The following is a 16595-nucleotide window of genomic DNA, read 5'->3' as shown; positions in this document are numbered from 1 at the left end:
TGCGTACACGCAGGTATGCCGTGAAGAAGCTGCGACCAGACACGCAGGTCACCCGTTCAGAAGGTGCGTACCCCCAGTTCACTTACTTCAAGGCAGAAAAGCACGCTCACGTGGGGTTTCTTATGTTTGGCTCGTGGTATTTAGCCCGCCGTTCGTGATTCTATGGTTTTGGCTCGTGGTATTGTTTTATATTATTATTATTATTGAGCCCCATGTATTGGTTATCTATGCTATTGATCCATGATTTTAGGAAGAGCTTGCCTATATAAAGCAAAGGAGATCTCTTGGCTAAGCATCTTTTGCAAATTGAATACCTGAAATATTGGGTTATTGTTTTAAAAGCTTGATCTATATGAAAGCGAAGTTGAAAGCGAATCTATGAAGGGTGATCTCTCGAGCGCATGATCAGATCTGGGCATCTGACGATCTGTAGCACACTGGTGGACTGCCAATTCGGCCCTAACCAGAGGTACGCAGGTGATTAACAGTGCAAGTGCGTGGGTACGCAGAGCAGAAGAAGGAGAAGTGCGTGGGTACGCAGAGCAGAAGAAGGCGCAGTGCGTGGATACGCAGCGCAACAGAGGTTCAGGTGCGTGGGCACAGGGAAAGTACGCGGCGCTTCAGAAGCCGCAGGTGCGTGGGTACGCGGCGCGATAGCATCTGTGGGTGCGTGGCTGCAGTAGCAGTACGCGGCGCGATAGTATCTGTGGGTGCGTGCCTACAGTAACAGTACGCAACGTGATTGAAGAAACAGTGCGTGGGTACGCGGTGTGGCAGAAGGGTCTCTGCGGGTATACGCAGGGGAGCAGAAGGTGAAGTGCGTACGCTCGCAGGCCAGAGAAAGGAAAACTGCGTATCTGTCTTAAGACCTTTTGTTGGCTGACTTTTCTCTGTTGATAAGGTGTTCTGGGTTTAGTTTACTGTTATTGTTGATCTGGTTACTGCAGTTGACTGGGTGATTTACTTGTACTTGATGATCTCTTGATGTTTATGGATCCAGTTTGAAAATTTATGAAAAGTGGTCCTTGAAAGAAAAGAAGTAGGGGGTTGTAGCTCCCTTCCAGGAGAGACTGGAAAACGAGAGAGAGTTGTAGCTCTCTGCAGGTTGCAGCCTGCGTACTGGTAAAGGACTGCACCAGTACAAAACCATTGTAAAAGGAGTTTATAATTTGAAAGAAGATAGAGACATATTGCAGCAGGTGGTTTTCACCCACATTGGGTTTCCACCTTACATCTGGTGTTCTTTGGTGTGACTATCTGTTTTCTTTGTTCATGGTCATTATTTTATGGTACTGACATACAAAAATAATTCAAAGTATAAATAAGGAAGATTTATTAAAAGAACTTGATAATACTGATTCACCCCCCCTCTCAGTATTATTTCCAACACATCAAGCTATTACTGATGGCTGAAAATAAAATTATGCAAAAAATAAAATAGCTCACAGCACTTTCAGGAGAGTAACACCGGCAAGATTTCAACCCCAAAGTCTTTCTTTATTTGCACCAGAAAAAGTTCACAAGAGAGCTTTCTTTAGCACAAGACTCACAGATCGAATGAATCTCAAATGACCCCTAACACCTAATTTAAAGGAAAAATTCCCAACAGCTAGTTCGAGTGATCCACGTCAAAATGATCTCGACTGTCGATGAGGATCAAGATATCTCTTAATCTCATCCGTCGAATTTTTTAATGCATTAAAAAATTGAAATTCTGCATTTATTTACTCAAAAATATTATTATTTTATTATTTTTAAGTTTTTATTTTATTTTATTTTATTTTTTTATATTTTATATTTCTTTTATATATATATTCTTTTTTATTGTTTTTTATCTTTTCAATTTTTAATTTTTAATTTTTAATTTATTTTTAAATGGATCCTCGAACTTAGCCTTTGGAAAAATCACCTAGGACCTAGGACTTAGGACTTATGAGGGGATTAAAACATTTTCTAACCCTCAAGACACTTTATATCATGACTTTTACAATTTTACATCTCAAGGGGGAAAACCCATTTGACATAGGCCCTCATAGACCACCCAGTTCTGCGACACAACTATAATCTAGCAGATTAACACACTAGGATTCCTCTAAGATTCTAATGACAAAATTCATTCCGGCTTTGGGGTTAAGCTGAAGGAAACTCTGCCGATCATGGATCGGTGAGACAAAAAACCTTCCGGAACATAGATTATCACTAGAAAATTAGGTCCACCTAGGCAATTTACATACATGACTCAGATCTGCTAAGATTATTTACAATTCACACATGCAGACTGGGTTTACAACAAATATGATCAAGTCGACGATGACTGTCGAATGGCACAGACATGTCAATCAAGCGCTATCCCTTTTGCGAAGAAAAGGATGTGTACTTGCTATGGAAAGTTGACACGTAGTGGTCAACACCGCTCAACAACATTGTCAGCTTTGGATGATTCATGAAAGATTACATCTCTAGATACAACAAACTTTTTATTGATTTCATTATAGAGATGGTATGCTTTGGAGGTGTTTGAATACCGCAAGAAGATACACTTACGACTTCTTGCACCAAGTTTGTTTCTATGTACCTTTGATATCAAGGCATAACATGTGGAACTAAAGACCCTGAGATGCTTTACCCAAGGAATGTGTCCTACCACATTTCATAAGGAGTCTTGTTTCTAATAGCATTAGATGGACATTTATTCTTTACATATACAACACATAGAACTGCATCAGCCCAAAACATCAATTTTACATTCTTTAGAAACATCATGGAGCGCACCATATTTAAGATTGTCCTATTCATTCTTTCAGCTACTCCGTTCTGTTGGGGGTTATAAGGCACAATTGTTTGATGTTTCATTCCATGTTGGCGAAGATGGTTTTCAAATTCATTTGAAGTGTATTCTTTTCCATTATCAATGCGAATAGAGCCAATATGAGATTTTGCATCATTTTCAATCCATGTATGAAAGTTCTTGAATGTTTGAAAAGCATCAGATTTGTTCTTCAATAAATAAACCCAACACATTGTGGTGTAGTCATCAATAAATGTAGTCATACATTTGCGTTGGACCACATAATTCTGAATGAATGAGTTCAAGTTTTCTATGTGCTCAGGAATGTGAATCATGAAAAGACTATTTGCTATGTTTTCCTAGAATGCAAGCATCACATTACTTAAGTTTCATAGGAATTGTAGGCAAACCAGTAACACCATTTTTCTTCAACAAGTGGAGACTGTCATAGTTCAAGTGTCCAAATATAGCATGCCATAATAAACTTGATGGAAATGTACCTTCTTCATAATGAGAACTGTATGAGAAATTGTGTGCACGAGCAGAGATATCGTGCAGCTTGAGAAGCCTTTCTTCTTCTATCCCTGTCATGACAAGTGAGTGATCTGATGCTTTTCTCACCTCAACCTTGCCATCAAACATATGAATGGAGTCCTTGCTGGCAAATGTGGACCAAGGACAACAAGTTTCTCTTCAACTGTGGGAGATATAAAACATGATGTAGAAGAAAGTCTGGAAGACCAGGCAATTTAACCCTAATTGTGCCAAGCCATGATGGCTTGAGTTTTGATTTCTCTGCAAAGTATAGTGCTCCATCAACATTGATAGTAAATTCTTCAAAAAAATATTTTCTAAAAGTCATGTGGCCAGTTGCTTTTGAATCAAGCAACCAATCATTTTTCCAAGAAGCAAGTGAAGCATTAAATACATTTTTATTTACTCCATTATTACAGTGTGCCACAACATAGTGAGCGGATTCAGGTGCTTTACCTTTCTCTTTGTCATTAGTTTTACCCTTGGGTTGGTTTCTTTTCTGCTCAATTCTGTTCCAAGGCAACTTGCATGTGGATGCATCATGTGATCCATCTCTATTGCAACATATGCAATGCAAATCTGACTTTTCTCCTTGAGAGTGTCTGCCCTCCTGCCTCTGAAATTTCTTCTTCATCTTCCTCTTCGACCACCTCTTCCTCTGGAAGAATCTTGAGCAAGATTCTTCTTTCTATGTGCAAGACACACAACCTCTTCAGAAGACTGAGGAGCTCTATTCTTCCCAAAAGCTTTCTCTCTTTCAACAAATTTTTTCACAAGGGAGTCAAAGGTAATTTCTTTGAGGTTTCCAGTTGCTTGTAATGACTCAAGATAATTTGAGTAAGTGGGATAAAGTGCCTTGAAGAAAGCTATCAGAGGAATGTCCAGTTCAACATTAGTGACTTTGATATCATGCATAATAGATTTTACTTCTGATGCAAGAGCAAGAGGATCATCATTTTATAATTCAAGGCTGAACAATTTAATCATGAGTTGAACAACTTCAAGTGCAGAGTGTGAGTCATAGAGTTCCTTCAGTTTTTGTAAGGCCTCGAAAGCATTAGAAAATCGCAAAATATGGCGACTCACCTCTTCACTTACTGATGTTGCAATCAAGGCATAAGCCTTGCTGTTCTTATTTTCCCAAATGGCGAATTCCTTGTCTGAGGTAGGCTGTTCTGGTTCTTTGTCTTCGTCTCCAACACACACTTCTTTCCACAACTCATTAAAAATGAGAGTGTGTTTGATTTTTCGTGACCATTCTGGATACTTCTCCTTGCCAGTGATAACTACTCCCACAATAGATATCAATGAATGCATTTAAAACAAAATCCGTGTACTGTAAAAAAATGTACTTCTGCTGCCAAGAAATAGCACTTCCAGTGGTAGTTTTGTAAAAAAAATACAATTCTGATATAAATATGTATCAGAGGTTTTATATAAGGGAGGGAGTTAAATGGAAACTCAAGGCAACGCTCACAAAATAGTGCGCAGTTGAAGGCAAAGCTCTCTGAGGCTATGGCAACAATATCAAACTTAACAGAAGAGAGGCTATGGCAGCAATATCAAACTTAACAGAACGCTATTGATATGTCTTCACAATTTTACGACTCCAATGCTATCACATTAAATTCATTAGCAATTTAAATGCAGAAGCTAAGACGACTTCTTTAGAAAGAAAAGCGAAATTCAAATGGAGTGATGGTACTCACATTTTATTCAAGGCTTAACAACAAGATTGTTGGCCACGCTATTCATTAGCAATTTAAATGCAGAAGCTCAGCCGCTGCTTTAAAACAAAGCAAACCTCAAATGGAATGATGACAGTCACGTTTTATTCAGGCTGAGAGTTGACGCTGCGAGGTATGGGAGGTGTATGGGAGGGAGCAGCTGGTAATCGGGTATGCCAGCGTATTGGAGCTGCCAACGTTTACAGGCAGCGTGGAGAGGTATGGGAGCAGCGACAACATGGGAGGAGCAGCGCAGCGTGGGAGGTATGGAACTACTGCAAGAATGCTTCTTACTCTTGATGAGAAGAATCCACGAAGGATTTTGAGGGTGAGGCCTTGTTGCGTCGGATGAATAGGTATGGGCAGCGTTTATGGGCCGGATATATGTGTAGAGGCTGAGCCGAGCAGCGTTGCAGCCATGGTCCACGTTAACTTCTATCGCAACTATGGCAAGACTTCTATCGTGTGAGATATACAATGAAGAAATCAGGTATGGAGACGTTGGCTGGGAGCAGGTCGCAAGCTGAGGAAGAGTCTTGGGACCTGTGCAGGTATTCGATGGGTATACCAAGCGTTACACCAGATTATCACGCAGAGGGCAGAGGGTAGAGAGCATAGGACTGAAGAATATGGTAGACTGCAGGACAAATTTATGAAAAATGGCAGAAGGGAGTTACAATGGCAGACTGTAATGCCAAAAATGGAGCTGGCTTTGATACCATGTCAGGCTAGGAGGTAACTCCTCAAATGAGATTCTGTTTATTCATTTAGGCTGATCATAGTTATATACATGAGGGAGTGACTGTTGAGTTTCATCTCCCGATGACTCTCCATTTTCTCTTATTATTTATTTACACTATTTACAATTGTTCACCCAATCCCTATGATTAGGTGTCAACAATGTAGAAGACTTTATTTTGTAACTCTAGTTAAGAGTTGATGTAGTCAAACTTAGCCTATCGGGCTGTGGTATAACTGGGTTAGTAAGAAGAAGAGGCATTCCATTCTTTTGAGAGCATTTGTTCCATAGATGAGCAAAGATAGCCAGGGGAGATAAGAGGTAGAGCACACAGAGAGGATTTGTGCATTGAAGCAGCCCACGGGCCACGAACATTACTTCTTTGTATCTACAGCCATATTTCCAGACAGAGAAAGAGAGCGAAGTGACCTCACCTTCCAGCTGGGTTTTCTCTCGAAAGGGTTTTCCAGAGAGCATATCTTGTGTCTTATATGTGTGTGAGCTTATTTTGTCGTTCTCTTCTTTTCTGCATAATTTACTTTTACAGGCATGCACTAATTACAACAAGATCTACAGATCTTGAAATTAAATAAAACTATATTAGTGTAGAATCTCAGATTTTTAATATAATATTATCAGATTTGTTGTGACGAACTGTCCAGTGGAATATCCACGACAGTTTACGGATCAAAAGCCCACAAATCTCTTCTCTTCTTATAGATTCTTCAAATGACGAATTCCAAGACCTCTAAACCAAGATCAGTACCCTTCCAAGACCAAACCAGACCTTATTGATGATATTCTTCTTCAATCCAAGTCAAACCCAGTCAAATCTCTTCCAGCTGCACAATTTTGACCCCCAGCTACAAAATTTCGACCTCCCTTGCAGGTTTGAAATTTTCGACCCCTACAACAATGGCTGCTTCCACACGCATGAGGGAAATTAGGGCTTCCAAGGTGTTGAGAAATCTAGGGGCAACTATATTAGGTGATTTCTCTTACTTTGATAACTGCTTGTGATGATTTTTTTCTTAACTTTATTAGCTTCTTCTTTCACTTGATTATAATTTATGTTCTTATCATCAAACAACTACCAAACAATAAAGAACAATGAGACAAGTGGACACAAGATATAGGCTATTAGCGAAGGCCAAAACCTCTCCTTTTGAGAGAAAAACCCACAAGAATTCTTCTCTTCTTATAGAACTTTAAACGACGAATTCCAAGGCCTATGACCCTTGACCAAGACCCCTCCAAGACCAAGTCAAACTTCTCCTTTGAAGAACTGCTTCTAACAAAGTCAATCCAAGTCAAACCAACTTCACAACTACTACAACTCTTCTTTTCAACCTCAACTTCGGGCCCACAATTATGGCTGCAATTTCGGCTACTGCAGAAACCCTAGTTTTTGTATGTGTGGGAGAATATGGCGTTTTTACCTTTTTCTATCCTTCGCTTGGGATGACTTCTCCTAGGAAATGAAGCTTGCAATGGAGACTTCTTTTAGAGAAAATCTTGGCTTCCTTGTGTGACTGCAATTCAGTACTTGATGCAACAAGATTGATGCCCTAACATCGCACGTGTGAGGAAAGAAAGCACAAAACAATCCTTGAAATACTTCGATTATTCTCTTTTCTTGCCTCTTCCTTCTTCGCTTGATATGAGACTTCTTGTCTTGTGATTGAACTCCTTGATGATTGATGGATTTCCTTTGAATGAGGTCGAGTACTTTTATTTATAGGATTCTTTGAGTGCCCTAATAGGCCGACTTTTTCCCCTTGGTAGGCCGACTTGTTGTAGCACTATGACAAGTTCTTGGATGCTCTTTGACTCTAATTTTGACTCAATTAAATTTTCTTTACAATGTGCAACATGCCCAAAAGGGTCTTCCATACATGACAATGACTCAATTGATTTGTTGACTTAATGACAAGCCCTAGAAGCACTCAATGGGTGCTTGACCTATAAAATAAATTTCCTTTAGCCTGAAACCCATGCCTCAAGAATGACAATAATAAATTTATTTCTCTTTACATCAAATACATAAAATCATGATTACATATGTCATTATGAAGACTGAACCTAGTCACATATTTCAACACTCCCTTTTAACTAGGGAGGTATTCATAATCCATACATGGTACATGGACATTCTCAAACTGAAGAATTCTCATAAGAAGAGTTGGATTGGTAAGCCATCTTATCAACTTATACCAGTTCATCTCATTATACCAACCAACATTGTCACATAACAAGGCCTTGACTAACAACTCTATCTCTCCAGAAGATCAGAGCACAATGTTGGTAAGACCAGTGATTTATAGACACCTAAATCATTGTCTCTCAAGGCACATACCCCACTCGAGTGTTCAAAGGGTATGTCCTTTCAGGACAATTTCTGTCTTGGAATAACACATCCTCAAGGAATTTCCTTTACGACTACTCTTACCTATTGGATGCCCTACCACATCCTCAAAGAGTATCAAAATCAATCTCAGATGCTTATCTAATCCTCCATCCTTTCTTCATTCCATGAAGACAAAAATGATGTGTCCATCTCTCCCTCTCAACTAGGGAAGACATACTCATTCCTATAAAAAAGAATATACCCAAGCTCCCTCTTACCTAGGGACTTGTCCAGGCTCCCTCTTAACTAGGGACTTGTTATCAACAACAACTATCTGCTCTTTGGTGGAGATCATGGTACTATTAGCTACTTTGTATGGCTCCTCCTTTCTATGTCATGAACTTCATCTTCTTCATTATGGAGGCTTCATCTTCTAGATCTTGTTTGTAGGGCATTGACCATCCATCACTTTCCTTCAACGAACCATAGGGTTGAACCAATAGTCATGTCATCTTGAGTCATGCCTTCCTTAATGCGGGCTTGGGTGGGGGGCGTTGGTCGAGCCTGCTTACGCATCCTTTGTTTTTTCATTCAATCAATAGGGAGCGCATATGACGGGACAAAATCCCTAGTGGACGTCGTTCCACTTCGGTTTCCGTGATCTTATCATCGATCAAATGAGTGAGGAAAAGATCCAGTTCGGGCCCAAATCAAAATTGGCTGGGATATGCTCTCCTTGTACTAGATTCCGTCTCTTCATCAAAAAGTGATCTTCTAGTCCACATCTGGCTTTTCTTCATACAACTACCTCTTTCAAGTCATGTTTTATTTTCAGGATCTTCCATCCAATCACATGAGTGCTAGTTGCAGGTGACGTCTACAACTCTCTTTTGGTAGCCCTGTAATAACCCAACCAGATGATTTCAAAGATCAAAATAAACATCAAACCATAGTTACCTTTGTTAAGATGACCTTTCGTCACGACATCAACTTTTCCCAGCATCAACATCCTGCACATGTATGAATCCATCTCCAAGACATTCAATATCACGGGTCTCCTTCTTTTTCAAACTTTATTAGGGTCTTCATACCTTCTCACTGGAGATGTCATACCAGATCCTTCTAGTTATCAGATGTTGATTGCTTATCTTATCTTACGTGACTATAGTTGCAACTTTCATGAACTCTTCTTCCTTTCTTCACATATTTCTTCCCCAGGAACTTCTATACATAGTTCCTTCATACCCCAATACAACTTCTCTAGATATCACTTATTACACTTTACATTCAGATTTTATTCAAATTCTGCCTTACTAGAAATTTAAAAAATTAAAAAACTGACCCCTAGACCTATTCAAATTCCACGAAATTTTACGAGTGATTTAGTATGGTAATGTACAATGACTCTAAACACTAGCACTCACCCAAGACCTTGTTATCAAACCACACTTCGGCTTTGGGGCTATGTTTGGAGGAAAAAACTCAAATAATTATTAAGTACTTGAAAAAACTTAATAATTAACCAAGTAAAAAAAAACCTCCCAGAATAAACTCACTTGATGACAATGTCCCAAGTTACCTAGGTTTGTTACATAACTCAATCCATCACACTAGCATCACTGTACATCATCTCCGTAGGACTTGTGGAATTTGAATACAACATGAGAAGAAGATAAAAAGAAGAAATTAGAGTTAAAAAAATCTGATGATATAGTGAACTCTGATGATACATGAAGCGTTTGACATATCTTCAGGGATGGAGTCTTCAATTTTTGTTTAGGTACACTTCAGTGATCAATAGGTCCAAAAACCAAAAAATCGTAAAAATCAGGAAAATATTGTTAAAAATACACAAACATCAAGAAAATTAAGATACTACCAAAACATCAGTACAAATCGGCAACCATCGGCTGGGCCAAAAAATCGCGATTTTGGGTTTTTTTTTTGTGATAAATCGGGATGTTTGCAACACTGCTTTTATCATTTTATTTTGGTTCACCTTGTGCGATGGTTAAAATTCTCTGGATGATAAGTGTTCTGACATTCTATTCTTGTACCACTTCAATTTACTGGATTTGTGAAATATTTCCACTGTTATATGCAATGTTCTTATCCTTGTACCCATGACTGCTACTCATAACTACCACTCTCAGTGAACAACACCAGATCAAGGATATGTGACCTCAGACCTTTTGTGCTTTGTGTGCGCTGAATTATCATACTAAGCGTTTGCTGATGATGTTATTGATTTCCTTTATAATAATGTTTTATTCATGCATTTACTATTTGTTTGGTATTTTTCCATGCGTGCGTTTCCATATTTCTCTGCATTTCTTTTATTCTCAGTTGATTCTATTGCCATAAAATGATGTTTTCTTCATGCATTTTCTATTGCAGAGAATATCAAGGTTATACAAGGGAGTCAATTGTGGATAGGATTGAGAAGGATCTAGAATATGCAGGAAAAAAGATTTGGGAACAACGGTTCTTGCCAAGTGCTGTGGATGTGGAGGAATCTCAACTGCCTGTGAATGAAGAAAAAAGAACGCTAGTGGAACACATAAAGAGAGAATCACAAAAATCAAGGGAGATGCAAGAAAAGTTAGACAATTTAATCCGAGGTCGATTCAAGGAAGTTGGAGAAGAGAAACTTCTACTTGTCAAAACACCAGAAGAGGAAGTTGTGAAAGGTTTACCTCCAATGGAGTTGAAATGGTTTTTTGGTGACAAAGAGGTGCAAGTTCCTGGAGCTGCAAATTTTCAGATGGCTCAAGGATGGAAGAAGTGGCGTGAAGAAGCCAAGGAAAATCTCAAGAAAAAATTGCTAGAAGATGTTGAACTCGGTAAAGAATATGTTGCTCAAAGACAGGTAATTATGCTTTTTGTTTCTTTCTTGGTTTCCTGTTTGTGAAACAGTAGTGACCTTTTACATGCTCAGATGTTGAATCATTATCACTAAGTTGGTTTGTTGGTAACTGTGGGATATGAAGGGATTTCTGAGATGTCTCTACTTGTGATGTCTGGAATTTAGATAAGACTGTTCAAAACTGTTATAGTAGGTATTCAACTTAATAACATTGCTGCTCTCCAGATTTGTTGTTTATTGTTTTCATTATTGCTATATCGAGATTTATTGTTTATTGTTACCCTGTTTTCAAATTTCAAAATGAGAAAGAAGGAAAGAAAGAAAAAATAAATACTGAGATTGTTATCCATTTTTGGAGCTCATCATAACTATTTTAGTTATGCTCGTCATTGCAGTTGCCTTTCATGGTTCATAAAAGTTTGAATATTCCCTTCTTTTTCCTTATTGATGGAGTTTTGTTAAGATTCAAATATGTCATTCTTATTTTAGTTGGAGGATGCAAATGCGAAAGACCTGAAAGGTGATGACATTGTAGTCTGAGAGGTTTAATTGTAAGTTGAAACCGGAGGTTAATTGTTATCTGACGACAGTTAGAATTTATCATATCTCAACTACTATCCAAATACCTGATGGCTACACTAATCAAGTTTCATCCCAAATGGAGACAACACAAAGGGTATTTATAGATCTCCAATGTAGTGTGCACGTGATAATCTTGATGTTGATGAGTTAGTTACACAGCACAGGTGGTTAAGATAAATAATATTGCTCACTCATTAGAAAGACCCAATAAGGATTATTGGTCTGTACTATTGATTTTTCTACAATAAACACAGTAGACACCAATTTTCTGATCTGATAATTACTTATAATAATCTTCAATTAGTTTTTCTTATGCCACTAATATCATTAAGCAACTATACACAGAAAGTCTCAACAGTAATGCAGCGAAAACAGTAGAAACAAATATGATCATAAAGAGACAGCCATGCACAATAGAGACAACAAAATTTGCGTGGGAAACCCAAACTTGGGAGAAAACCCAACAACTCTTCAGCAAGGTTTACAATAAAATGTCTAGAAATCTGTGCCAAAAACCAAGTCCAAACTTTAACTATTTCATCCTTTTTCTGCTCCCACGATTGTCTTCTATATAAGAGAGATGATGAGTGAATGAGTGAGTGAGTTGGTATTTATAGATCTCCAATATAGTCTGCAAATGATAATCTTGATGTTGATGAGTTAGTTACAGAGCACAGGTCGTTAAGATAAATAATATTGTTCACTCATTAGAAAGACCCAATGAGGATTATTGATCTGTATTGTTGATTTTTCTACAGTAAACACAATAGAAACCATTTTTCTGATCTGATAATTACTTCTAATGATCTTCAATTAATTTTCTTTTGCCACTAATATCATTAAGCAATTATACACGGAAAATTTCAACAGTAATGCAGCGAAAACCGTAGAAACAAATATGATCATAAAGAGACAACAATGCACAACAGAGAACAAATTTTCCCAGGGAAACCCAAACTTGGGAGAAAACTCAACAACTCTTCTTCTAGGAAATAGTTAAGTATAACTTGGTCTAGTGTAGAGTTAGGTAAAGTGTGTTTCTTCACTGTGTACTTTTGTAACTTACAATCCGACGGTCACGATATGTTCTAGACATGAAGTGATGCGACGGTTCATTCTCTCCTCGGTATTACTGACACTTGATCTGTGGTTTAACACCCGATTGGTCCATGATCTCTATTTTTAGAGCATGGAGGGTCATTTGTAGGGTGACCGTTCATGAGAGAATTTTATGTAATTTTTTTTTCTTTTATTAATAAATTCCCTGAAGTGGCCGTGTTGGCTCAGGCCGTGGACTGTTTCCCTCTTTGAGGGTTTTAACCACATCAAGAACACTGATGTATTGATCTGTTTGTGAGCGGTGTCCTTTGGTGTTTTATCTGAGGAATTTACCTTGTAAATTCCTACATGGTATTAAAGCTATTTGAGAGCCGCATTCGTTGGTGATCCAAATCGGAAGCCGGTACAACTGCATCCCGCTGTCGTTTCCTAGATCTACTGTTTCTGACCGCTTTCGCGCTGAGAGGATTGCTCTATTGGGTTAGAAGCATTTGTTCCAGTGAGGAACCCCTTTCGTTTCATGCGAAAAGGTTTTTGGTAGCCCTAGCTACGTCATTTTTAAAATCTAGAGGCAAAAAGGGTTTTTTCAAGTAAGCACGCACACCAAAGCTTTAGTGACTAAAAAAAAAATTCCTTCATCTTTTCCAAAAATTACTAACCTTTTAAACTAGCTCACTTGGTCCAAAGTTACTTTATGAGAATAGACTCAATAGAGGTCTTGAGTTCAAGTCTTTCCTTTTGTTGAGTTATTTTTTCAAAAAACACATGTAACTTATGTTTTAAAGTTACTTTATGTAAAAGTGTTTTCACCCATTATAAAAAGTGAGTCACTTATAATTCTAAAGTCTCTTTATCTTTTATTTAAGTTACAATTTAGTGGGTAGTTCATAAATGACCATTGTAAAAGTGGCTTTCACTTATTTATAAAAGTGGGTCACATAATTTTTTTTTTAAAGTGAGCTAATTAGATTAAGTTTGGAAGGGGGGGAAGGGTTTAAAAAAAAATATAACATTATCATTCACTTCCGCACATTCACGCACTTCATTGGCATCTGCAACAAATTTTCTTCAAAAAGCCATAACTTCTTCATCTAGAAACCGTTTTCAGAGCCGTTTTTTTTTTGAATCGTCCTAATTTTTCGAGATCTTTCCATTGGAACAATTAATTTCAGCGTCTACAGCTTCAGTTCTGTTAAAATGGAAAGTCCACTTGACGATACCAACTACTTCCAATGGTGGTCCTACATTGTGGATTTACTTAGAAGTAAAGGTCTTTACAGATTAACTTCAGGCCAAGAAACTAAACCTAAAGATGAATATAAGGCAGCCAAATGGGAAAATAGGCAAGATCAAGCACATGGGTTGATAGAATGTCTACTTCTCCAGACCTTAGATTCCATATCGCAGAACTTGATACCCCTAATGAAGCAATGAAACAACTCACTAAAGTTTTTTGAATTAAAAATGAAATTAGAGCCCATCAACTCGAAAATGAGTTGCTTACGTTGGACCCCAATAATTTTTCTTCCATTGAAGATTTTTTGTCCAAGTTCAAGACCCTTAGACTTCTCTTGGAATGTGTTAAGGCTAAGAAAGAAGATGGTAGCCTTATCTATTCCATTCTTACTAAGTTGGGACCAACCTACTTTGTGTTTGTTTTCACCTTCCATTCTACTAGAGAAGCCTTTATTTCACAAGGACAAGACTACAAGTCCCCCTCTTTTGATGCCTTTTGTGATTTTTTAATAAGAGAACAAGAAAAACTCTTGCATCTTGGCCTTCTTAATCTTGGAAACTCCTCTAAGAAAGCCTTAGCTGCCCAACAACAACCAATTCAAAGAATCCTAAGAAGCAGTATCTTAAAAAGAATGGTCCTAAACCAAACAAGGGTACTAAGCATTTTCAGTCTCAAAATGAAAAATCAATTCAACAAAATGATAAAGGCAAATAAAAACAAAGGAAAGAAAACTGATATACATTGCAACTTTTGTAATCGAGATGGCCACTTAGAATCCAAATGCTTTAAGAAGATGGAAGCCTTGGAAGCGGCGATGAAGAAGCATAACATCCATTTGGATCATTCTTCAACTTCAACTTCAACTTCATCTTCAGGAATAACACTTTCTACATGTGGTTGTCAAGCATTTCGGTCTGGTTATGCACTAAATGTATCCTTTTCTTGTCATTCTCATGAGTGGCTCATTGCTTCTGGAGCTTCTTATCACATGGCCAAAAACAAAGCCATGTTTTCTTCTTTAAATGATTGTAACACCAAAAATATATATGTTGGTGATGATAGATCTCTTAGTGTTATAGGGACTAGAACTATTCATCTAGACAATGGTCAATTTAATGATGTATTATGTGTTCCAAACTTATCCTGCAACCTTCTATTTGTATATCAGAGAACTCATTCAGGTGAAGGTAAAATCGTTGAATTTTCACCTCATGATGTTGTAATTAAGGACCTAAGAGATCCTAGACAGATTTTAGCTACTAGCATTGCTGATGATTCTACAAGTTTGTATAAGTTTAACATCTTTGGGTCATCAACTCTTCCCTCGGTTTGTTGCTCATAATGATGAAGTGAGCAAACTTTGGCATGAACGATTTGGTGACTTAAACTATCGCTCCCTTCAAAATCCATGTAAAGAAAATATGGTGACAAGTCTTCCTATGGTATCTTGTAGAGATGGTGTTTGTTTCGGATGTGTACTCGAAAAACATCATCGGGATAGTTTTGAAAAGCGTGCCTCTTGGCATGCCTCAGCCCCTTTACAGCGTGTGCATAGTGATTTATGTGGTCCACTTCTAGTCGTTTCATTCTCTAGCTACAAGTATTTCTTAACTTTCATTGGTGATTTCTCTAGATGCACTTGGGTATACTTCTTAAAACTCAAGAGTGAAGTATTTAACATGTTCTTGGCCTTTAAGGCCTTTGTTGAGAAACAATTTGGACATCAAATTCTTAAGCTAAGATCTGATAATGGCGGAGAATATGTTAACAAAAAATTCATCAACTTTTGCACTGAGCATGGAATTCAAATGCAACATACTGTTCCATATACTCCATAACAAAATGGTGTAGCTAAAAGGAAGAATCACACCTTAAAGGAAATGGCTAATTGTATGCTTCAATTTAAAGGACATAGTCTTAATTTTTGGGCAGAAGCAATTAACTATGCAAATTACATAGTAAATCACCCTCCTACTAAGGTTTTAAAGAATATCACTCCAGAACTAGATAATTGGATTTGTCCTATAGGCCCCACGAATCCCAAATCCATCGTGTCCGACACGATTCTCTCGAGATTCGTGTCCAGAAACCATGACACGTCATGTCCTATTTTGACGCATTGAATCCGACTGCGTGTCACGATTTTGGCAGCGTGTCCTGTTTTCCAGGACTCGTTAGGAGGCAAAAGTGACCTGCACGGGTATGAAAAGGCCGCATTTGGTCATTACAGCGACGCATATTTTCATTTGGCAAGTGTTTTGGCAGCTTAATGATCAAGTCTAGGCCCTAGTATTGATATGCTATTCATGGTAATGTAAAAGTGACATTCTCCTTAATCTTCATTTTCATCCTTTTACTTAAATTTTTAACATTACTATGAAATGACTCAGGATGTTTGAGAGTGGTTTCGGCCTCATTGGATTTCATATGGAAAAAGTAGAATTTTAGATTTCATTCAAAATCTAGCAGACTTATCAGTTTTTCAGGATTTTAGGATTGGGGGATTGCAATGTTTCCATTGAATTTTGTCATGTATTAGGGTATGGAGCTCGTATTTAATCAAGAGCAGCAATCCCTCTATGTACTTTGATGTTAGTGACATTGGTTGTCGAACTCTTGTATCATGACCCTCCTAAAAATGTATGCATCACTCAAACAAAATCTTGACTTGACATGTTATGCTTGTTCTATCTTATGTTAATGCTTAAAGGGTGAT

General features: G+C 37.9%; 1 protein-coding gene across 1 annotated transcript in view; it reads left to right on the top strand.

Moving 5' to 3' along the window:
- The window catches only part of EMB2458 (FtsH extracellular protease family), a 462403-nt gene that overhangs the window by 28035 nt on the left and 417773 nt on the right, over positions 1-16595 (top strand). Inside the window, exon 2 of the mRNA XM_089395178.1 lies at positions 10533-11004. Coding sequence (XP_089251304.1) covers positions 10533-11004 — 472 coding nt within the window. The remainder of the gene's footprint in view (positions 1-10532; positions 11005-16595) is intronic.

Source organism: Pinus tabuliformis, chromosome 1_2 (assembly GCF_031772625.1).
Source record: "Pinus tabuliformis cultivar Carrire ecotype Pingquan chromosome 1_2, CPIR1, whole genome shotgun sequence".
NCBI lineage: Eukaryota > Viridiplantae > Streptophyta > Pinopsida > Pinales > Pinaceae > Pinus > Pinus tabuliformis.
This window is presented reverse-complemented; position numbering and strand designations above follow the sequence as displayed.